The 22001-nt window shown below is 61.9% G+C and overlaps 1 protein-coding gene across 6 annotated transcripts in view; it reads left to right on the forward strand.

Annotated features, from left to right (window-relative positions):
* The window catches only part of CHD5 (chromodomain helicase DNA binding protein 5), a 71253-nt gene that overhangs the window by 1950 nt on the left and 47302 nt on the right, over positions 1-22001 (forward strand). For 5 of the 6 annotated variants that reach the window (XM_037828670.1, XM_037828671.1, XM_037828672.1 and 2 more), the window contains exons 2-5: positions 8225-8352; positions 16528-16707; positions 19631-19749; positions 20247-20485. In XM_037828670.1, the coding sequence (XP_037684598.1) occupies positions 8225-8352; positions 16528-16707; positions 19631-19749; positions 20247-20485 (666 nt within the window). Of the gene's footprint in view, positions 1-8224; positions 8353-16527; positions 16708-19630; positions 19750-20246; positions 20486-22001 lie in introns of those variants that run through there. The other variant, XM_037828675.1, reaches the window with a different exon arrangement.

The following is a 22001-nucleotide window of genomic DNA, read 5'->3' on the forward strand; positions in this document are numbered from 1 at the left end:
TTCCGGCCCAATCATCTGCAGGATCTCCAGAGTGGGTCCTGAGCCTTCTCACTCTCCCAGCTGCTCCAACTCCCAAGTCCAGGCCCTGGCTGCCCGCTCCATGCTAGAGCCTCCTCGCTGCCCCCCACCGTCACCTCCCCAGGCCACCCTCCTCTCAGCTGCCGGGATCCCCTGGGTAAACACAAATCAGAGACCCCTGTGGCTTCCCATCAATTGCAAAGCCACCCTCCTCTGCCTCCACCTACCTTACTCACATAGTACAGCCACCCCGGCTTCCTTGCTGCTACTTGGACACGCCTTGTGCTGCCCTTGGCACAGGCTGTGACCTCTGCCCTGCCCTTGGCACAGGCAGTGACCTCTACCCTGCCCTTGGCACAGGCTGTGACCTCTGCCTGGCCACCTCTCCTCTCTGCTCTTCCTGTGGCTGCTTCCTTCTTGTCATTTAGGTCCCCATGCTCCTTGACCCCCACCCGGCCCCAGTGAGACCCATGCCTGTTGCTCTCTGACCCATTTCCCTGCTTTATTTTCTCGGTGGCACCTGCTGCTCTCAGGGATGTATTAGAAGTTTACTTCCGTGTCAGCGGGCTCCCCTTGGGGTGTAGCTCCCTCGATGAGCTGCTGTGCCCAGGACCTGGAGTTGTGTGTGCTGGAGAGATGCTTGTGGTCTCAGTGTGGGGGGGCCATGGGTCCCTGGTCACACCTGGGTCACAGCCTCAGCCCCAGGCCCTAGATCTCTCCCGGGGTGCTGGCCGGACCCCCTCAGCCCTTCCTGATTGCCACTCTGCAGCCAGGTGGTTCTGAAACCTTGCGTGGGGGCAGTTTGGGGAGCTGTCACACTAATTTTTTAAAAATGCATGGCAGTTGGCCTCGTCACTTGTCCAAGCTTTTTTGTTTCTGCTCTGCCTCCCACCTCCCCTTGGCATTGTCTAGCCCAGCGGTGCTCTCCCTCCTGCCCGGTGCTTGCTGGCATGAGGCAGGGACACGCCTGCTCCAAGGAGGAAGGCAGTGTGGGTGCCTGCCCCTCCTGGCTCAGGAACGACGGCCGCCACGCTCTCCCCAGGGTTCAGGGGGCTGAGGCCTGGAGCCGCAGCTCTGCAGCTTGTTCCTGAGTGAGCTTGGGCTGGGTGCCAGCCTCCCGCCTCAGTGGCGCACTTGTGGAATGGGGCCACAGCCCTGCCTACCTCATAGAGGGTTATTGTGAGGACTGGTGAGCCGATGCCCCTGGGGCATTTGGACCACGGTGCCCACCACATGCCAGGTGCCAACTTACAGCACCTGCTGTAGGTAGCACCGTGGGGGGGACGGTCACCCGGGCTTCCCCAAGGAGATGCTGCCGAGACCTTCACCCCCATCCGGTAAGCTTGGGGCAGCGAGGCCTGGGCCGGAGGGGGCTGTGTGACTCCTACGGTGGGAGGGAGGAGAGGGGCTTGGTGGTCTGGGCTTTTTCCTCAGAAGAGGTGGCCTGGAGCCCTCTTTGGGTTGGTGCTGGGCCAGCAAGTTCCTTCAGTTGCAGCCAGAGGGGTGGGTGCTGGGAGCCGGTGGCAAGAGGCCGCTCTGGTGTCCTGACTGGCCCCAGGCGTGCGAGCATCTTAGGCTCTCTGTGGGTCCAGGGTCAGGAGTGGGTGATGCCATGATTCCCAAGAGACTGGGCTGTCTTGTCTCCCTTCCTAGGGAAATGTGGGTTTGGTGGGTCCTAGGGGTCCTGAGCTTATTTGAAACCCTTTTCTGGGGGGAAGGAGGCAAAGTGACCAGTGTCCCATCTCACTGAATTTATCAGGGACCCAGGTCCATCCATCATTTCCTCCATTTGTTCATTCGCCACCCACGTATGCTACCCCCACCCGAGCATCTGTCCACCCACCCACCCACTCACCATCCATTCATCCGCCCACCCACCCACCGGTCATGCACTACCCATCTGTCCATCCGTCCATCCATCTTTCCATTCATTCATCCATCTGTCCATCCATTGTTCATCTGTCCATCCACTATTTGTCCACCCATCCTTTCATTTATCCATCCATCCATCCACCATCCATCCATCCATCCATCCATTCACCATTTACCATCTATCCATCCATCCACCATCCATACATTCACCACCCATCCATCCATCCATCTGTCCATCCATCCATCCATCCATCCATTCATCTATCAACCCACCCATCCTTTCATTTATCCATCCATCCATCCATCCACCATCCATACATTCACCACCCATCCATCCATCCATCTGTCCATCCATCCATCCATCCATCCATTCATCTATCCATCTATCCACCCATCCATCCTTTCATTCGCTATCCATCCATCTATCCATTCATCCATTTGTCCATTTGTCTGTCCATCCATTCCATCCATCCATCCATCCATCCATCCATCTGTCCATCATCCATCCATCCAGTACTGATTTCTTGAGCATCTTCCCTGAGTCAGGTGCTGAACACAATATATGGTGGCTAACTCTCTGGGGCTTTGCTTTTGCAGTTATAACTTTGAGACTTTCCGCCCTGCCTCTGTGGCTCTGTCCTTATTTCCCCTCCCTGTCTCTCTCTCTCATTCCTTGTTCCCGTGGCTGGTCCTCTCTGTCTGTGCCTCTGTCTCTGGTCTGTTGGTCCTGGCCTTCCCCGAGTCCTTGCCTCTGCACCTCTCTTTCCGGCTGGCCCCCTCTGTCCCTCTCTGTTCTCTGTCTCCCTCTGGCCCTCCAGGCTGCTCTCTCCATCCCTGCCCCTCTGCCTCTTTCTCCTCCTCCTCCTCTTCCTCCTCTCCCTCCCTGCCTGTGCTCTGGGTGGTGATGGGGGCCTTCTCCCTGCCTGCCCTGGCCCCTCATCTCATCTCCTGTCCCCCTGGCGCAGTTGCTACGGGCAGATCTCCCCCCACCCCCGCCAAGCTCACAGGACTGACGCTATCTTTTGATGAGATGCCAATGAGGTGATGTCTGGGTTTTGTTAAAGATCATACATAATTTATCCTCTCTTGGGCGGGAGCACTGCCCCCCCCATCATCGGCCTAGAGCCTGCGGTGTTGGGGGTGCGGCCCAAGGGCTGACGGGAAGCCTCGGCCCCCGCCTCTCCCTGTCAGCCCTGTGGTGGGCCAGAGAGCCCCTGGCCCAGCAGGGCCTGCACCAGAGGCGGCGCCCCCCTCCCCTTCCCCACTGCCCTCACCCTCCCAGGCTTCCCTGGGCCCTGCCTGCTGATCGCTAAGTACCTGTTTGGGTACGTGTCCGGCACTTTCCTTACACAATTTCTAATTCTCTCCATAACCCCGTGAGAAAGGTGGAATTGGGCCCAATTTACAGATGAGGAACTGGGCTCAGAGGTGAGGGACACACTCAAGCTCTCCGGAAGGGAGGGGGAGGATTTGAAGCCTGTGGGTGCCCCTGGTCCCTGCGGGGTGCTGGGCTGGGGGACAGAAGGAGCCCTCCCTGGGCCCAGAGTGGGTGGTGTCTGGGCCCGCTCCTGCTTGGCCTCCACGTCCAGGTCCAGAATTGGGAAACTTCCCTTTGCCGCCCAATCACCTGCCCTTCTCTCGCTCTTGTCACTGGGTGTTTGTGGGGGGCAGTGGGCCACATTCTGTCCTGGACTCTGCAGGCCAGGCCGTGGGGCTGCCGCTACCCCTCCCCCGAGGAGAGGGGTCTGGGGGTGGCACGTGGCCTTAGGGTGGATGGGCCCTAGGTCTCCACCGTGCCCCAGGGCCCAGCCCCAAGTCTGGCACACAGATCATGCTTTAAAAATACGGGGACTGTCTGAACTTTAGGGAGGATGGGGCCGGGAGGGGGTGAGGGGAGGGGACCACACATATGCTGTGGGTCCACCTGCCGGGTTCAAAACCTGCCGGCACCACCTGCCAGCTGTGGGACAGATTGGGGCGAGGGAGAGTGCCTCAGAGCCCCAGTTGATGACCCCCATTTTGCAGGATTGCTGGGTGGGTTCGATGTGCAGGGGTAGGTGGGGAGATGTATCAGCTCCCAGCACTGTTGCAAGGTTTTACCGTGAGAAGGGCCACCCCATTCCCCTGGGGGACCCCAGTCATGCCTCAGCCCAGGCCAGCCTGAGGTCCAGCAGAGCGGAGCCGGAGCTGGAGCTGGAGCTGGAGTGTGTGCAGGGAGCTGGTGGGGAGCTGGGTGGGTGCTGGGGGTGGGCCTAGGAAAAAGCAGCAGAGAGTTCTCACCTGGGCCTGGCCAGGCTGTGTCCCCATCCCCATCTGTGAAGCGGCCTCCCCGCCCCTTCCCCAGGCTCCTCCTGAGGGAAGCAGGAGCTCCAAGGCTAATGGGTCCTAATTATAGCCGGGCTCAGATCAATAGAGGCCTCAGGCTGCTGGCGGGGCTGGCACCGGGAGGGCACGGCCAGGTGGGCACGGCCAGGTGGGGCAGCTGGGAGGGGGGTGGGCAGGAGTCCCGAGGGGTGGCTGTCTCGCCACTGGGACTTCGTCAGCCCCAACCAGCAGGGTCCCACCCCAGCCCCCGGCGGGTGCCCTGTATCTTTGCACCCTCTGGGCCTCTGGAAGGGGCCGCCAGGGAGGATGAAGCCAGGGGGGTCCCAGGCCCCCAGAGCGGGGGCTCAGGTGACACTGATGGGCACCAGGAAGGGGGCTTGGATGGTACTGCCCCAGGTCTGGTTTAGTTGGCTCCAGGGGCCTTGCTGGAGAGGGTCCCAGTGGAGGAGGGAGGGTGGGGCTGGGGTCATGGATGGGGTGGGTGGGGGCAGGGAGCCTGACGGGGCAACTTCAGGGCCCCTAGAGCCACACAGGGAGAGAAAGGGCCTGGCAGAGATGGGGCTCCATCCTCGTGTACCACCCAGTGCCCAGAATCTTCCGGGAGGAGGGGTTGAGTCTTCCAGGGATGGAGGAGGGGTCTGTCCATGGGCAGAGGGCCCAGGGCTTGTCCTCGCAGCTCGTTCTGAGTGGGGGTGCTGGTCCCAGCTTGAGCCTAAGCAAGGCAGGGAGCAGTCCATGGGGCAGATCACAGGCTTTCTTCCAGAACTTTCCCTCCTCTGTTCCACTGGTCAGTCGGTCAGTCAGGGCTGGCCCTCCCGAGCCTGGGGACTCCCCCGCTTGGAGGAGACGGACAGTGGGGGGGGGGAGGCAGGCGGGAGAGCCGCCCCCGCCCCTGCGGATTGCGTCAGCCTGGGCCTGTTATGTAACGGGCGGCACCGCTAGCGGGGCGGGGGCGGCTCTGCCCAGGTGGCCTCCCTGCAGCTCCGGGGGAGGCGGGAGGGTGGCAGGTGTGGGCGGCACCAACAGTCCCCCCGCTGCCCTGCCGACCTTGTCACTGCCCTCCCCCCAGGTCTGTCCACTCCAGGATGGACACCCCTTCTTTCCCACTCGGGGGTCCCTGTGCACATTTTCAACTGGTCTGAAGAATCCCGGCTCCTCCACCCCAGGGCTCGGATCCCAAGCCCCCGGGGGTCGCCTAGCGTAGCCCCTGCCCTCAATGGCTCCTCTCCAGGCCGGGCCTCCCAGAACCCAGCTCGGGGCTGCGCCTCGGGTGCCGTCTCCCCAAGGCCGGGGCGGCTGGGCCCGGGCCCCCCTGCTGGTCAGGACACCTGGGGCTGGCTCCCTTCTCTGCTGCAGTGTCCGGGCTGCCCCGTGTCTGCCTCTGCCCCTGCCCTCTCGCCCCTTGGGGTTCCCACTCGCTCAGGATGGGGAGAGGCTGGGACTACGCCCTGTGCCCCCCTGAACTCCTGGGGGGCCGTGCTGTGGAGAGTAGGTGCTTGCTCCCTTTTTGGGGAGCCCACAGGCCCCTGGTGTCCCAGGAGGCCTGACTGCCTTGAAGCTGGAGGGGGGTCCTAGTACAGAGTGGTCCCCACGCCCCTTGGTAGGAGGTGGTGTGGGGCCTTGCGGGAGTGGAAGTGGGGCATGCTCCCGCAGTGCAGGGGATGGGAGCCACAGCAACCAGTGGGGAGCCCTTCTTACCCCTTGGGGCTCTGAGGGTGGGTCAGGAGTCCCAGGTGGGCAGGTGGGGCCTGTGGGGGGAGAGGCCAGAAAGCTGGGCAGTGTGTGTCCATGTTGGGTGTGTCTTTGAGGTGCACACACATGTCCACAGACCACCATGTATGGGGCTGTGTGTGTGCAGGAGTGTATGTGTGCAGGCTTGAGTGTGTGGTTGTGTAGGTGCATGTGTGCAGGCCTCTGTGTGCAGGTGCATGCACAGGTGCAGGCCCGTGTGTGCCGGCATGTGTACACATGTATGTATGCACGTGCGTGCAGGCCCACATGCGCACACATGCTGCTGTGCACACGCATGCAGGCACGTGTAAGGCACATGTTTGCACGTTTATGGGCACACGTTTGTGTGTGTGCAAGCCTGTGCATGCATGTATGTGCAGACACACGTGCGTGTGTCCACACTTCGTGTGTGGGCCATGTGGCCCAGATTTTAAAAAAGGTTTATTGTGGTAACATACAACATAAAATTTGCCTTCTTATCCACTTCCAAATACACAGTTCAGTGGTGGTAGTTAATTCACAATGCTGCACCTTTGTTGCCGCCGTCATTACTAAAACTTTTCCACCTCCCCAGACAGAAAAACAGTGGACACATTAAAGAACATCCCCACCCCTCCCCTTCCCCTGGGAACCTGCAATCTACTCTCTGTCTCTGTGGATTCGCTTTTCTAGATGCTTCATATAAGAACCACGATGGGTTAAGATTCTTTGGTGGGGGGCGTTTCTTTAAACTTGACTCAGCAGGGCAAACTTGGCCCACTCCGGGAATGAAAATCTTGGGTCAGCCCCCAAACGTCTCACCTCCCTTCAGGTCCTTGGAGTCCCGTCTGAGGCAGTCCTCAGACTCGGGGTTTCCCTGGGGTGCAGGGTCCCGGTTGGCTTTACCCCCTGCCCCCTGCAGCTTCCCCCCCCTGCCCCGGGCGCACACAGGCCGACAGGCCGCGCGTGGTGGTGGGTAGGAGGGGTCGTTCCCAAGGGGCCCGGGGCCAGCTCTCTGTGGGCGCTCAGGGCTCTCTTAGGGTCCTCTTTGGTGGGCTCTTTGGAGGTTTCTGCCAGCCCCTTTGAGGGGGGCTCCTTTACCCCCGGCGGGCGGGTGGGTCTCGACTCTGGGTGGTTTCTTGTGCTGCCATGCACCCCCAAAAGGACCCTACGCCTCTCCTCTCCAGGTCTGGGCCCCGGGAACTCAGGGCTGCCCAATTTCCCAAGTGGGAGCCAGACCCCCTGCCCCCCGCTGCAGGGGCCCACGACAGGGCCTCCCAGTGTGTGTGGGAGCCCCCTCCCCTGGGTTTGAGGTGAGTGGGCAGGCCCACCCTCTCCTCTTTGGGGGGCAGCACGGAGCTCACTGCATGACTCTTTTTGAAGATCCCCACCCCACAGTCCCCCCCTCCTTGTCTCGAGCCTTTTCAATTCTTGAAGCCGGGGAGGCGAGTCAGCTTTCCCGGGCAGCTTCTCAGAAAACCCACGTGTGGAGACCCTGCGCCTCCCTTTGGAATGTCCTGCCTTGGGCCCCCCTGGGGCTGGTGCTTGGCTTCCTGTTCTGGGGCACATCTGGTTGGGGGGAGGGGGCACCTGTCTGTGGATCGGGGAAAGAGAGGGGGTGCTGGTCTCCAGTTCCCCATTGTGGGAGTGTCCCATCAGATCCCCGGGGATCCTGGAATCCTCGTTTTTGGGTCTCCCCTCTAAACCCCGGCCGTTGCTATTACGGGCTCTGCCTGGTTCTGGGGCACTACCAGCCTCCCCCCCCACCCCAGGCAGACCGTGGGCCCCCAAGGGCAGAGCTGGGCCTCTGGCTGGCCGGAAGCTGGCTTTGGGCTTCTGTGGGGCCTTTCCGTGGGAGGATGCCAACAGGTTCATTAGTTGCTCACTATGCTCAGCATGTTTCAAAGGTCCCCGAGCCCTGTCAGGGCAGGATGTGGGCCCTGTGTCCCGTGTTACAGGCGAGGGAAGGAAAGGCCCAGAGCATGGGGGGACGGGCACGGTCACTGCACCTTGATAGAGCCAGACTCCAGCCCCATCTTTTTCTGGCTTCCCTGGGTCCGGGAGGGCTTTGAGGGGCTGGGAAGAGACTAGGCAGGGAGCTGGGCGGCTGGGAGGGCATCCAGGAGAGGTCTGGAGGGGAAGATGGGGCAGGCCTGGGGACACGTCGGGGCAGGGAGGAGCAGCCGGGAGGGCAGGGAAGGTGGGTGGGGTGAAGCTGTGGGTCCCCGCTTCTGGGTCCCTGGGGGTCTCTCTAAGAGGCAGTGGTGGACTGACCTCCTCCCTCTTTCATTTCTTCCAGAAGAAGATGACGGTGGCCTTGAGGGCTTTGATGACTTTTTCCCCGAGGAGCCTGTGAGCCTCCCCCAGAAGAAGAAACCCAAGAAGCTAAAGGAGAGCAAGTCCAAAGGGAAGCGCAAGAAGAAGGAGGTGAGTGGGTGGGTGTGGGTGGGCAAGTGGGGGGGTGGGAGGAGCTCGTGCAAAAATAGTGCAAAACCCACACGGAGAACTCTGACATTCCCGCCCTCCCACCTGGATACCGACACCCACCAACTTTTAACAGTTTGCTACATGCTGTATCATTCCATCCACCATCTATCTGCCTGTCCATCCATCCAGCTGTCTGTCTGTCCATCCATCCCTCTTTCTCTCCTTCTTTCTACTTTCTAGACATGTGAGAGTAGGTTGTATACGTTCTGCTCCTTGAACCCTTCCCTGGACCTTCACGACGGGTTTCCTGAGAGCTGCCGAAGCAAAAGTTTAGTGTGCAGCGTTGCATGTGGGGCCTTTCTGGAATGTATTGGAATGCCCGTCTCCTTAAGCAGAATGTCCCGCGTGCTGTTTGTCCTTTTCCAGTCGTGGCTGACCTGGGCCGTGATGCCACGGGGTTCCCCGCATCGTTGTCCCCTCCCAGAATGGCCCCGGCTTCTGCACACACCACCGTGTCCGTGTCTCTTAGCCCTCCTGCCCCCTCTCTCTTGCCGCTCACATTTGCTGCTCTTGGCGCATCTGCTTCGGGGCAGACTCCCTCCGCTTCCTGTGGGTTGTGAGTTTAGAGACTCGATGCGTGGATAAAGGTGGAGGAGACCGGTGGGGCCCCCAGTGAGGGGTGGGGGGTGAGCGTCGTGGCCTCTGCCGTTCTCTCCCGGGCCTGGCTGGGTTCTGCAGAGGTGAGGTTGCAGCATGCTCCGCCTGGCCCTGGGTTGGGGGGTGAGGTGAGACGGGCTTGGCGCCGACCCCTCGTCTTCCTGCCCTGCTGCACGTGCTCCCACACCGACTCTTACCTCCTCAGGTAAACCTTTCAAGCTAGCGGCGGAGGTGGAAGTGGAGGCTGGGTTGCAGCTTAAAGTCCTTTCCACCTGGAAGGGGGGACGGATGATCATAAGATGATCAAAGGGCCATGGCTCCCTTTTTGTGTCACGGAGCATCCAGCTCTTCTTGAGCATCGTCTTCAACCCTCCAGGCGCCATAGCCGAGTTCCACACACGGGAGGGCTTAAAATGACAGGAGTTTATCCTTGGACAGTTCTGGGGGCTAGGCATCCAAAATAGGGGTTTAGGTAGGTTCACGTTCCCTCTGGAGTCTCCAGGGAAGGACCCTTCCTGTCCTCTTCCAGCTTCTGGTGGCCCCGGGCATTCCTTGGCTTGTGGCCACATCACCCCAAACTCCACCTCTGCTTCACATGCTGTCCCCCCGTGTCCCCATTTCTGTGTCCCTTCTCTTCTTGTGAGGAAACCTGTCATATTGGGTGAGGTCCAGCATGACCTCATCTCAACTCCATTACTTCTACAAAGACCCTCTTCCCAGATATGATTGCACTCACAGGCCCTGCGGGTTAGGACTTGAACTTGTCTTTGGGGACACAATTCCACCGGCTGCTTGGGAGACAAGAGTGTGGGGCTCAGCGATGCCGTGGCCCAGGGCCACTCGGGCTCTCAGCCCTCTGCAGCCGCCCCTGCCCAGTCCTCCCCCGGCATGCCTGCCACGAGAGGCAGTGCTGGCCGCTCCCCGTGGCCTCTTCCCTCCCCTGCATGAGGAGGACCTCCCTGGCCCGGCCACCCTTGTGAGGGCAGATGTCACGGGAAGACCTGGGGGTGGTGAACCCCGGCTGAGAGCACAGGTGCCTGTTGGGCTGTCCCGGGAGCAGGCCGAGCAGGGTGGGGGGCTCCAAGGCTTCACAGGCCACCGTGGGCCTCTCGCTGGTCCCCTGAGCTAGCCGGGGCTGCCAGGGGGCTTTGAGCACACAGTTGACCGTGTGCATGAGTTCTGACCGGCTGCTTCCAGCTGCTGTGGGGGGTTCCCTTAGTATCAGAGGGGAAGGTGATGGGGGTGGGGTGGGGGGAGGCGAGAAGGGGCAGACCCTGGAGCCACAACCCCCACCTTCTGAGGAGCAATCGGCTTTCCCTGCTCACCCCCCAAGCTTGTTTTGGGGCTCAGATCAGATGTGGATCAACAGGGCTTCTCGCCATGGGGCAATATGGGAGGTGCCTTTGGGGCCTGAGCCCCTCCTTGGGCCCGACTCCTGCTGTCGCCCCTGGAGCTGGGCCTGGAGGTGTCAGTGCCACCCCCAGGGATGGTCCCTTGGGGCTGGAACCACCCCAGCTGCGGCCCCTGTCTCCATTGTCTTGTGGGGGCCGAGGGCCAACCTCTCCCATCGACCTGGCCCGAGTCTTCTCTCCTGTTTGTTCCCATCCTGCTCCACAGCTCTCGACCCTCGACCCTCGTGGGGAGGGAGCATCCTGACAAGACCATCCCATCACACCCAGCACAGGCCGTGGGCCGGCCTGGCCTCAGCCCCCTCCCAGCCTGCCTTGCAGCCGCCGAGGCCCTCCCCCTCCTCATGGGTCCTCACCTGGGAGGACCCTGAGCATCCTCCAACCCCCCCGCTCAGCCCTGCCCGGCCCATGGCCCCCAGCTCTGCTGCCCCTGGGCGCTGGCCTCACTGCTGCTGTGTTCCATGGGGCGGTCTGCAGGCTGCACCTGAACTGGAGTGAAGGCCCAGGCTGGGGGAGCCCCCGGAGGGGAGATGGGCTGGGAGGCCCCCGCTTTGCCCAGGACCCTCTGCCTCTGCTCTGAGACTTGTATTTTTGAGGGGCTGGGAAGGGTGTGGAGCTCTCTCCCTGTCTCCATCACCCAGATGGTGAAGCAGAGGCAGGAGAGGGGAAGGGAGGGACCCCCCTGCGCCGAGGGACCCCCCCATCCCAACTGGCCCTCCCCCAGTCCTTTGCTTTGACTGAGATGCTGTGAGCATGCTCCTCCTCTGACGAGGGGTCCCCCACTTTCCCTGCCGCGGCTCCTGCCCCTGTACCACCCCCCAACCCCAGTGCTTCTGCTGGACAAGGGACAGATGGTTCCAGGCTGGCAGGGCCCCCACCCTCCTCTCAGACCTGGCTCTGTGGGTGTCGGGGTGGGGAGGGGGGTCTGGGCTCTGGGGGCCTAGGGGCTGCGTAGGAGCTTCCGGCCACCCCTGCCTTGCTCCTCCCCAGAGTTTTCTCTCTGGCAGCTTCTTCCAGGGGAGCTGGGCGGGAGGTGAGACCCAGAGGGCGTGTATTCTGGCCCCAGGGAGCCGGCCCTTCAGGCTGGGCCTGCCCAATTCCAGGTTAGTCCCAAAGGTGGAAGGACCCCAGGGGGCCAAGGGGCCCGGGGGAGCCCAGGGGAGCCCCTCCTCCTGCACAGCATCCCCCATACCTCCCAGGCAAGGCTGACCTGTCTCCCTCTCCTTTCTGGGCACAGGGCACTGCTGGACCTTCCCCCATGCCCCGGCCAGGACGGAGGCTGGGAGGCTGGCAGTGCCTGGGCAGCGGGCGGCCACAGGGGGTGCTGGAAGGGGCGGGGGGCTCCCAGGACACTCGAGTGCGGCTCCTGCCTCATTCATATCCGATGACGTCTGGCAGTGGGATTTTCCTTTCTCGGCGCTGGCTGGGATCATTTCCTGCCCTTCTTTCTCTGGACCTACCTAAAAACATGATTTCGGTTGGGTCCCTACCTGTCTGTCTCTGGGTGTCTGTCTGTCTCACGCTCCCTGGCTTTGCCAATTTCTTGGCCGCTGCTAGGTCTCTTGGTTTTTTGATCCCTCGGACTCTCCTCCTCTCTCTTCCTCACCCTCTTCGCTTCTCCCTCCCTCCCTCCCTCCCCGCCCCTGCAAGTCCTCTCTTCATTCTCCCTGCAGCACCCTCCCCTCCCCTCCCCGCCCTCCCCTCCCTCCTCCCTCTGTGAGATGCCTGTCTGGTCCTCATGGGGGCGGGGGGCTGCTGGGCAGGAGGCTTCCAGGTGACTGGGCAGTGCCCGGCCGGCCCCCAAGGAGACCCCTGCCCCACCCTCCCGAGAGCCTGGCTTGGTCCAGCCGTCAGACCCCCCGAGAGTCTGGAGGGTGCACCGTCGGGGGGTGAGGTCCTGGCTGACCAGTGTGTACCTGCTGCCCGCCTGGCAGACTGGGGCTCTCAGCACATGGGGCGAATCTCACCCCTTTGCAGCCCCCCGCGTCCAGCCCGGTGGCACCAAGATGAGGCGTGGGGCCGGGCAGTGGAGGGGCAGGGCAGGAGGGACCCCCAAGCTGCAGGCATTGGGGGTGGGGTGGGGTGGGGCGAGGAGGCAGCCGGTGGATTCCAGTTTACATGAAATAACCGGGCTGCGCCGGAGCCTGAGCATATGTAGATGAAGCTCCTTGTCAGACCCGAGCGCAGGAGGGAGAAATGATTTCAACCTGTACTGCAGCAGTTACCATAGCAACCAATTATTCAGTGCTAAATTATAACTGTTTATACCACTCGTGAATGGGAAGGCTCATATTTCATTCTTTCTCTTTCCCTCTTGATCTTGACGGACCTCGACGCGAGAATGACCAGCTCTCCCAGCCCTTCCCCTCGTGCGTCCACGCCTTTTTTGGGAGCTGTGTGCGCGCTGCGCGTGGATGGAGGGAGGGCGGGGGAGGCGGCGGGCTGGATCCAGAAACATCTGCAGAGCTGGGGAGGGGGGAGTGGGTCCTGCTGGCACGCACTGCCCCCTCCATGCAGAGACCCCTCCTGCCTGCCCCCCGGCTCCTCACACCACTGCCAGGTTCTGTTGGGGAACTCCGGGTCCACTGAGATTCCTTTACCCGCCTGTGGCACGTCCCCGCAGCCGAAAGACGGTGCCAAGGTCAAAACCCTTCCCACTGTCCCATTTCCTGGGATCACAGTGTGGGCCGGTGTCTCTCGGACTTTGGGGCAGACGTGGATTCACGGGCTTTGTGAGGACATTCTCGGTCAGTGCCGAGTGAGGCTCACCCACAGTTCCTCCCTAGGTCAAGGTTCTGGACAGCCGTCCGTCGCGCCTGCCCTTCTCGGCGGGTCTCACACTTGGCGTCACATCCCTCTGGGTCCTGCCAATGGGTCTGTTCTCTGCGATTTGATTTCAGAACCATTCCCTGCTCTTGCCCCTTGCCCCTTTCTCTGCAAGGGAAAATTTCAGGGGAATAAGGAGAGAGGCCCGGTCTAGAATGGTTGAAACAAGTGGATGCCAAGTTTTGCTGCAGATACAGACTTGTTCTGCCAGGAGAACCCACCTCTAATGACCTGCCTTGCACTGACCGCTGGTCCCCTGGGTGGGAGGAGGATGCCGGTGAGATGCCAGGGCAGAGGGGGCTGGGGTGTGGCCTTCATTTGGTGGACGGAGAGGGGTCGGGGTGCTGGGGGGAGTCAGAGCTCTCCCCAGAGCAGGTGAGCGGGGGAGGAAGTCCACTCCTGTGAAATGAGGGTCTGCCGTCTTGCCTGGGCCCCAGGTGGGTGTCTGCAGGGGAGGGGGCTGAGTAGCAGACATGCCTTGCTGCGGTTCTAGCTCATTCCTGGCAGACACCTTTGCCCTCCTGCTCTCCCACTTAGCTCTGGAGAGGGCCCCGGGCAAGCCCATCTGCCAGGTCTGCTCCCCCTCCCCACCCCTGCACTGTGCACACACAGAAGCTTCTGCCAGACAGCAAGAGCCTCTGGAGGCACCTGTCCCTCCCTCCCTGTCCCCTCCCTGTCCCCTCCCTCTCTCCCTCTCTCCCTCACCCCGGGGGCCCTGCCTGCAGAGCCGCGCTGCCCACTCCTCACCTCTCCTGCACCTGCTAACTGTCAGATGCCCAGGTCAGCTCCCCTGTGGGTGACCGCCACCACAGCCCCTCGTGATGACATCATGTCCCTCGTGATGACATCATGTCCCTCTGCACATCCGTCCACAGCCACAGGCGCTGTCTGTGCAGTGGGCTTAGCCCAGTCCAGATTCGCTTGGGCAGCAACAAGGGGGGTGAAGCTCGTGTATTTGTTCCAGTTTGTTGTCCTGGTTGTTTCTTTGGCTTCCAAAGCAGAGCCAAGGTCAGGCATCATCTGGGCATATTCTGGGCATAACCAGGATAGAACTGGTTTGAGAGCCAAGCGGGAAAGGGGCTGTGATGTCTGGCCATGGTGGGGGCTCAGCTGTGGCAGTGCAGTGGGCAAAGGGCCTGATTGTTCTGAACAGACTTCTCCAGCCTGACCGAATCCCCGCATCTGGGGACGGTGAGGCCTGGGACCTGGGGGCGTGGGCGCCCTTCCCATGCTGTCCCTGTCCACATCTCTGCCCATGGCCTCTCTGTTCTGGGGCCTCTCCCATCTCACCACCCTTTGCGGCATCCCCACTTCACAGGTGAGGAGGCCGGGGCTCAGGCTGCCACAGTGACTTGCCCGAGTCCTGGGCTAGTAGGGACCAGAGCCCTTCTCCGTCCTGTAGCCTCCCCAAGGAGCTCCAACACCCGTCGACAGGCCTCGCGTGTACCAGCATCGGGTTTGCGGGTCCGCGCACCCCTCCCACGGGCTGTCTCTCGGGTGCTGTCCGTGGTGCTGAAGTCCGGCGGTCACTCTCCCAGCCTCACCTTTGCTGGGTGAGGGGCGGACAAGAGCATGTCTCCCCCGACTCTGGAAGGGTGGTCACTCGAACGTGGCCGAGCCCTGACACCCACAGGGGAAGTGGACGTCCCCCTCTGACCCCTGCCTTCCCAGAGGACCGAGCCAGAGTGGGAGCTGTGGCCCCGGACCCCGTGCTGCCACCAGCCCCGGGAGCAGGAGCCTGGAAGGGCTTGCCTGCTCGGGGAGGCTTGGGGAGCGGCCAGGGCCAGAGCTGCCCCCGGTACCCGGCGAGGCTGAGTCAGTAATTCTGGGAATCACCCGGGTTCTGGAAAGGCTCAGAGGCTCTTCTGCCTGCCAACCACCAGCCTGCTGCCTCAGTGCCTTGCTGGGCCTGAGAGGTTTAGTCGGTGGGCTTGGAGGGGCTCCTGGGGCAGCAGGGAGCCTGGCGGGGGTGGGGGAAGCCAGGACTCCAGGATGGTCCTGGAATGTACAGAGAGCACGTGGGGCAGGGTCCTTTCCTGCCACATGTTGGGGACAGCCCCCTCACCCCCCAACAGTGGCCTGGCCCACCCTCAACTCAGCGATGGCAGGGGCCTGTTTGGAGCCTCTCTCCGGGGACGAGGCAGGTGGGGCTGAAAGGTGGACATGGGGCTGGGGTCTCCCGAGGCCTCCAGACAGGTCCTGCAGCCCTCCATTTTCTCCTCCCTCCTCCCCCCTCTCCACCTCCTACCCTCCCTGCCTCTCCTTCTCCCTCTGCCCTCCCTCCCCACCTCCCCTTCTGCCTCCCTCTCCCCCCAGGGTTGCTTCTCGAGCTCATTTCCCATCTCTCTCCAGTTCTCTCTCTCCCTACGTTTCGTTTTCATCACCTTGAAAACGGTTAATGGCAATCATGAAGATAACAAGCCCAGCGCTGGTGATTGCAGCCACGGTGCCTGACTGCAGCCCCCCAGTCCTGGCTGCCCCTCCCTCCTGACCCGGACGGGGCGGGGGCTGGGCAGGGCTGTGCCAGGCGACCTGCACCTCCGCGGCAGACAAGTAAACAGCTTTCTGGGAGGGCAGGACCTTCCTGGTGGAGATGTGCTGGCTGTAAATGCCCTTATCTCCATATAAATAGGCCATTTCTGCCTGTACAGACAGGAAACTAAATCAAGGAAGCCAAGCTTAAGAGCTGCCTGAATTACCTCGTCGCATATTGACATGAAGCAGCCCGGATGGGGGTGGTGGGGAAGGTGGGCTTGTGCCCTAACCGCTTCTGGAGAGCCCGCGGCACATACAACTGGGACGTGTGCTCTGCGCTAATTACAGGTTCTGTCTGGTAGACGCAATCCCACAGGATGCCTCGGGACGCAGAGCGGGGGCGGGCACCAGTCCCGGATCCACTTCTCCCTGGGGCTTCTCCTGGGCATTTTGCTTTTTGGCTTTTGGGCATCACTTCTGAGGTCCTAGAAGGATAACAGCGCCTGACACTAGTTAAAATCCCAAAGTCTGTAAAAACCTGATAATGATGGAAGCAGAGCCCGGGCACCCCCAAAGGCTATCCAATCAGGCTGCGTTTAGGGCGCCTGGCGGGGAAGGGGTTTCAGAAGAGGCCCCATCTCTCCTGCGCCTTCTGGACATTGCTGCTGCCTGGTCCTTTGGGAGATGAGACCCCTGACCCAGCAGCCGCTCTCGGCCGGGCTTGAGCACAGTGGGCCGGTGATGAAGAGTTCAGGAAGGGTCCAGGTGTGTGGACGGATGGCCCTCACTGTCCCCTTCTCTCTTCCAGGGGAGCAATGATGAGCTGTCTGAAAATGAGGAGGACCTGGAGGAGAAGTCGGAGAGCGAAGGGAGTGACTACTCCCCTAATAAAAAGAAGAAGAAGAAACTCAAGGACAAGAAGGAGAAAAAAGCCAAGCGGAAAAAGAAGGATGACGATGAGGATGATAACGAAGACGGATGCTTGAAGGTAAGTGGGACCCGGGCTGGGCCCTGGAGCTCGGCTGAGGACACCCCTGCCTGCAGGGACAGGGCCTCCCGCTCCGTCCGTCCTCTGCCTTCCAGCCCGGGAGCCCCGAGGGAGAAGGGCCAACTGTCCTTCCCCGAACAGTGGCAGTCAGGGCGGGCGGGTCGCCAGTGTGTGTGCTCGTGTGCGTGTGGGTGCATGGGGACAGCTTTATAAAGGAAGTACTGTAAGTCAGAAGCCTCGGAGACGTTTGGAATGATGACGGGTGAAATTTAGGGGTTTGTGGAGGAAATCCACCAAGCATCTTGCTGATGTATTGGCTGCCCTTGGCAACCGCTTGCCTGCATGAGCTCTGCAGCTATTTCCGAAGAGAGTGATAGATACTCTCAGCTCAAGTTTAGTGTGGGGAACCTCTCGTCTAGAGCAATTGGGGAAACTAAACAACAGAGTCTTTTCCTTCAGCAGCGGCTAATGGCTCTGGGGATGGTGGGAAGGGCCCTTTGTTACTCCACATGTGCTCTGCAGTCCTATGCAGTCCTGCCCCAAGGGCCTCCCACCTGAGCGGGGCCTCCGAGCTCTCCCCGGGGGAGCAGCCCCATCCCCTTGCATCTGGGGATTGATGTGAACTTTAGGGTCATCCTGCAGCCCCTTGAGACCCAGATGCTGTTCCTGGGCAGGGGTGGGTCCCCAGGTAGGGGGAGGGCGGGGCAGGTAAGGCCAGACAACTGGCTTTGGGGATTCAGCTCTCGGACCGTGGGCCAGTGACAGCGAGTCACCTGGGGACGCTTTGCCTTTGATCTTTCATGATGGCCCCAAGGTTCGGTGGATTTAAAGAGAAATGCTTAGTAGAGTTAGGACAGTGGTTCTCATTGAGGCGGGGATTGTGAGTGGGAACGGCCGCCATCAGGGAGCAGGGAGGGGGCCGCGGCTGCTCCAGTGGCCCCTGACCCCGCGGGGTCTCACGGGTCGGGAGGCGTGTTGTCGGTTTTGAAGGACCAGCTCTCAGAAGTGACCCAGGAGCCTGTAACCATGTCATCTGCCCTTCCTGGGTGGGGTCGCAGGCGTGGCTATGGGAGCAGGAGTCCCCCAGGGGGCTGCTAACAGGTGTGGCTGTGGGGATGGCGGTGGGCCAGCCCCTCACGGGAATATCTCTGACCCGCGTCACAGAGAACCGAAGGCCAGAACCGGGTCCGGGGCCTCCTGCTGGTCTGCGGGCCCTGGGGGGGCTGGGGGCCCACGGGGGCCATGTGTACCACCTGGAGCCCTTCCCTGCAAGGAACAGAAAGCCCGGCTCCGAGGTGTGCTGGCAGGAAAGGGGACCCTGAGAGTTGAGAGGCAAAGGGGCTTCAGGGTTCGGGGCCCCAGTCACATAGCGCGTCCTCGAGGGCCTGTTTCTTTGTATGTCTCAGCTCTGCCTCTCTGAGGCCGGCTCCAGGCTGAGGCCAGGCACCCTCATGGCCCAGAATGGGTGTGGCAGCTTGGGGCTCCTTGGCCACCCACTGCCCTGTCCAGTCCCAGTGTCCAAGCAGGAGACCCACGGCCCCCCGGCTGGCCAGGCTCACCTCATATGAGCCCCCAGCTCAGAGGCTGTGGGAGTGGGGTGCACTGATTGGCTTAATTGCAGTGGGGTGGAGTGGGGTGGAGTGGGGTGGGGAGGGGTGGGGTGGGGAGGGGTGGGAAGGGGTGGGGCGAAGCTGCTGTTCCCGGCACCTGTGCTGACCCGAATCCTCTTGTGAGGCAGGAACTGTGGTTATCCCCATTTACAGATGAGGAAACTGAGGTACAGAGGTTAAGTAACGTGTCCACCTTCTCACCGTGAATCTGGGGCAGAGTCAGGATTGGAACCTGGGCTAGGCCGGCTGGCTCCAGAGCCCAGGCCCTAACCAGCAACCCCTCCCTGCCCCCCGGCTCTGCACCATGATGCGCGGTCTGGGCTGGCTCTCTGGGCGCCTGTGGAGGTCATGTACCTGGCCGTAGCCTGACCTTTCCCCGGGGTGCATGTGCAGCTGCTCTTGGGGCACCCTGGGGAGGCCTCATTTCTCCCCAGTGTAACTTAGGCACCCCCTTAACCTTCCTCCTAGGGGCTCCTTCCTTTCCAGCTACTGTTCTGTCCGGCCACCCACATTCACCCCAGAGATAAGTCCTGTTGTCCCCGCCCGGGGTCCTAAGCCCAACTGAGCGCCCCCCTCTTGGAGGGAGCCCTGGGCTGGGGTCCCGCTTCATTTCCCGCCGCTGCCCAGTCTCCCTTCCTGGAGGTTCTAGGTGTGCGCCCTACCTACTCCTGTCTTAGTGTCTGGGGGCTGCCGTACAAAGTGCCACAGCCTGGGGGTCTTTGAACAACAGGAACCGATTGTCCCCAGAAGTCCAAATCAAGCCCCCCCCGCAGGGCCTCTAGGGGAGACTCTGTCCCTGCCCCTCCCTCATCTGGGGGCCGCAGGCAGCCCTTGGTGCTCCCTGGCTCGCGGTTCTTCACTCCAGTCTCTGCCTGTCCTCACGTGGCCGCCTCCCGTGTCTGTCCCTGTGTCCAAGTGTCCCTTTCTTATAAGGACCCAGTTGTACAGGATCATACGCTGGGGTGGCCTCATCTTAACCCATCACATCTTCAAAGACCCTCTTTCCAAATCAGGTTATATTCTGAGGTACTGGAGTGGGACTTCAAAATATCTTTTTGGGGGACACAGTTCCCCCCATGGTGCCCCCAGCCGCGACACTGAACACCCAGGCCCTGGCTTCCCCGATGAGCGGGCATCTGGGGCATCCCCACTGCGGAAGGGGCTGGCGGGGCCAGGATGCTGCAGGACGCTTTCAGGGGCGGTTGAGAACCACTCTCGCTAGATTCTGAGGCTCCCGGGCTGGGTGTGGGGGTCCGGGGAGCAGGGCAGGAGGTCCTGCCCTCTGACCCCACCTGGGGCCTGTGTCCTTCTAGGAGCCCAAGTCCTCGGGGCAGCTCATGGCCGAGTGGGGCCTGGACAATGTGGATTACCTGTTCTCCGAGGAGGACTACCACACGCTGACAAACTACAAGGCCTTCAGCCAGTTCCTCAGGTGCCGCTGCTGAAGACCCCCTTCCCCTGGGTGCCCCCTGCTCGGGGGAGGGAGGAGGTTCCTGGGGTGGGGGCTGCCAGGCGGGGGCGCTGACCCCCTCCGTCATAGCAGGCAGCTCTGCCTTCCCTCGCTTGCCCATCTTGGGGCCCTTGAATCTCTTCCCCCTTGGGGACAGTGGTCCCAGAATTTCCCGGGGCCTTTGGCCACCATGTCCCCTGGATGGGGGAGCCCCTCTCAGCTCCAGAGGCCCAGAGGTCTGCTGCGGGCCACTCTCTCTGGCCCTCGGGTCTTGTGAGGTTCCGGGAACCCAATTAGAAAGTCACCTGTGCGTGAAGAGGGGACTGGGAGAGGCAGGGGAGTTTCTGAGCATTCCCCAATCCCCGCTTCTGCTCTCTGCCCAGTTGCCCTGAGCAGTCGGTGAGTGGGGAGGAAGGGCTGGGCCCTGCCAGGGTGGGGGTGGTCTCAGCCCTCATGGCGCCGTCCTCCCCCCCACACAGGCCGCTCATCGCCAAGAAGAACCCAAAGATCCCCATGTCCAAGATGATGACCGTCCTGGGCGCCAAGTGGCGGGAATTCAGCGCCAACAACCCCTTCAAGGGCAGCTCTGCGGCAGCAGCGGCAGCGGCGGTGGCTGCGGCTGTGGAGACAGTCACCATTTCCCCTCCGCTGGCCGTCAGCCCCCAGCAGGCACCCCAGCTCATGCCCATCCGCAAGGCCAAGACGAAGGAGGGCAAGGGTGAGGCTGTGGGGTGGCCCCGTAGGAGGGGCCCGGGACAGACCCTGGCAGCGAGGGGGCCTCAGGCTCCTGCCTGCCCCTTGTCGGGGCTGGTGGAGAGCACGGACAATGTGTGCAGAGCGTTGGGAGTTTTATGCACTGGCCAGCCCGGGAGGCACCGGCCAACTTGGTTATGGGGGATGGGAGAGGGGAGGGTCCACAGCCCGGAGCTGCCCCAGCCCTCCTGTCCTGGGAGATGCAGGGCACTTAGACGTGAGACTGAGCCATTCCAGAGGAAAAGGAGTCCCAAGGGAACTCTGTGAGCACCCCCTATGCACAGGATCCTTTGCCGGCCCTTGGGAATAACAGACATGGATAGAAGGGCCAAGTCCCTGCCGCTCAAACTTTAGGATCCAGGAAATAAGCAGAGCTCAGAGCAGAGACTGGCGTGGTCAGGGCCAGCTTCCTGGAGGAGGTGGCTCTGGGCCAGGCCTGGAAGGAGGTCTGGATCTAGAATCTGACTCAGTGTTTGGAGGGGTCTGTGTCTGGACAGCGGGAAGAGGGACAGAAGAGGCCTATTGGGAGTCCTGGGGCTCCCTGCATGGAGGGACACCAGGGCTCTCAGGGGTGGGATCCCCAGCAGTTCAGCCTTTCTGGGTGCCCTGATTTGGGTTTCAGTGGGGCCAGGGGGCTCTGGGAGCCCTTGTTTAGCCCAAGGAGCTTTGGTTTCTGGACAAGGCTGGGGTTGCCTTGCCTGCAGGATGTGGGGTCTGGCGCCCCTTTGCAGGTCTCTGAAAGGGGGGGCTGGTGGGCAGAGTGACGGGGTTCAGAGTCTGCTCCCTGCCCTCCTGCTGCCTCTCTCCATCCCAGCAGCCCTCCCCCCGCCCAGCCCAGCCCAGCCCGCTTTGCTTTCTCATTTTCCTCTCCGGCGCCAGCTGCTGCGCCATTGATTCCCTGAGCTGCCTACTCAGAAAAATTGAAATAGATTTTTCTATGGTGCCACAGAGGGCACAGCTGGGCTCTGGGCTCCATTTCCCTGGGTGTGGTATGGCTGGAGGAGGGCCCGGGGTGAGGCCCCCCCTGTTCCCAGCTCAGCCTGGTGGAAGGGGCAGCCGGTGGGGGGCATTCCTCCCCAGGTGGCTAATTGCCCTGTGGTCAGCTCCCAAAAAACATCCCTGACCCTGCTGGCCCCTGGGAGTGGGTGTTTCTTGGGGGCTTGGCAGAGGCGGGCAGCCTTGCTGGTGGAGCCAGCGGTGCCTGGCCCTGGGGATGCAGCCTGGGAAAGGGAGCCTGCCCAGGATGTCCCCCGAAAGGCCCAGGCATGGACCACGGGGGGGTGGTTGCCATTGGTGGTCCCACTGGCTCCTATCTGGGGGGACGGATGATGTGGTACTGGGGCCCTTCTCGAGATGGCCGGTGCCCTGCTGTACACAGACGAGGTGCCAGGCAGCGGCCAGAGCGGCCAGACGTGGGTCAGGATTCCCTTCTGCTTGCCCCCTTTCCTTGCAGCACCACCCTCGGGAGGGATGTCACCCCT

The sequence above is a fragment of the Choloepus didactylus genome, chromosome 2 (assembly GCF_015220235.1).
Source record: "Choloepus didactylus isolate mChoDid1 chromosome 2, mChoDid1.pri, whole genome shotgun sequence".
Taxonomy (NCBI): domain Eukaryota; kingdom Metazoa; phylum Chordata; class Mammalia; order Pilosa; family Megalonychidae; genus Choloepus; species Choloepus didactylus.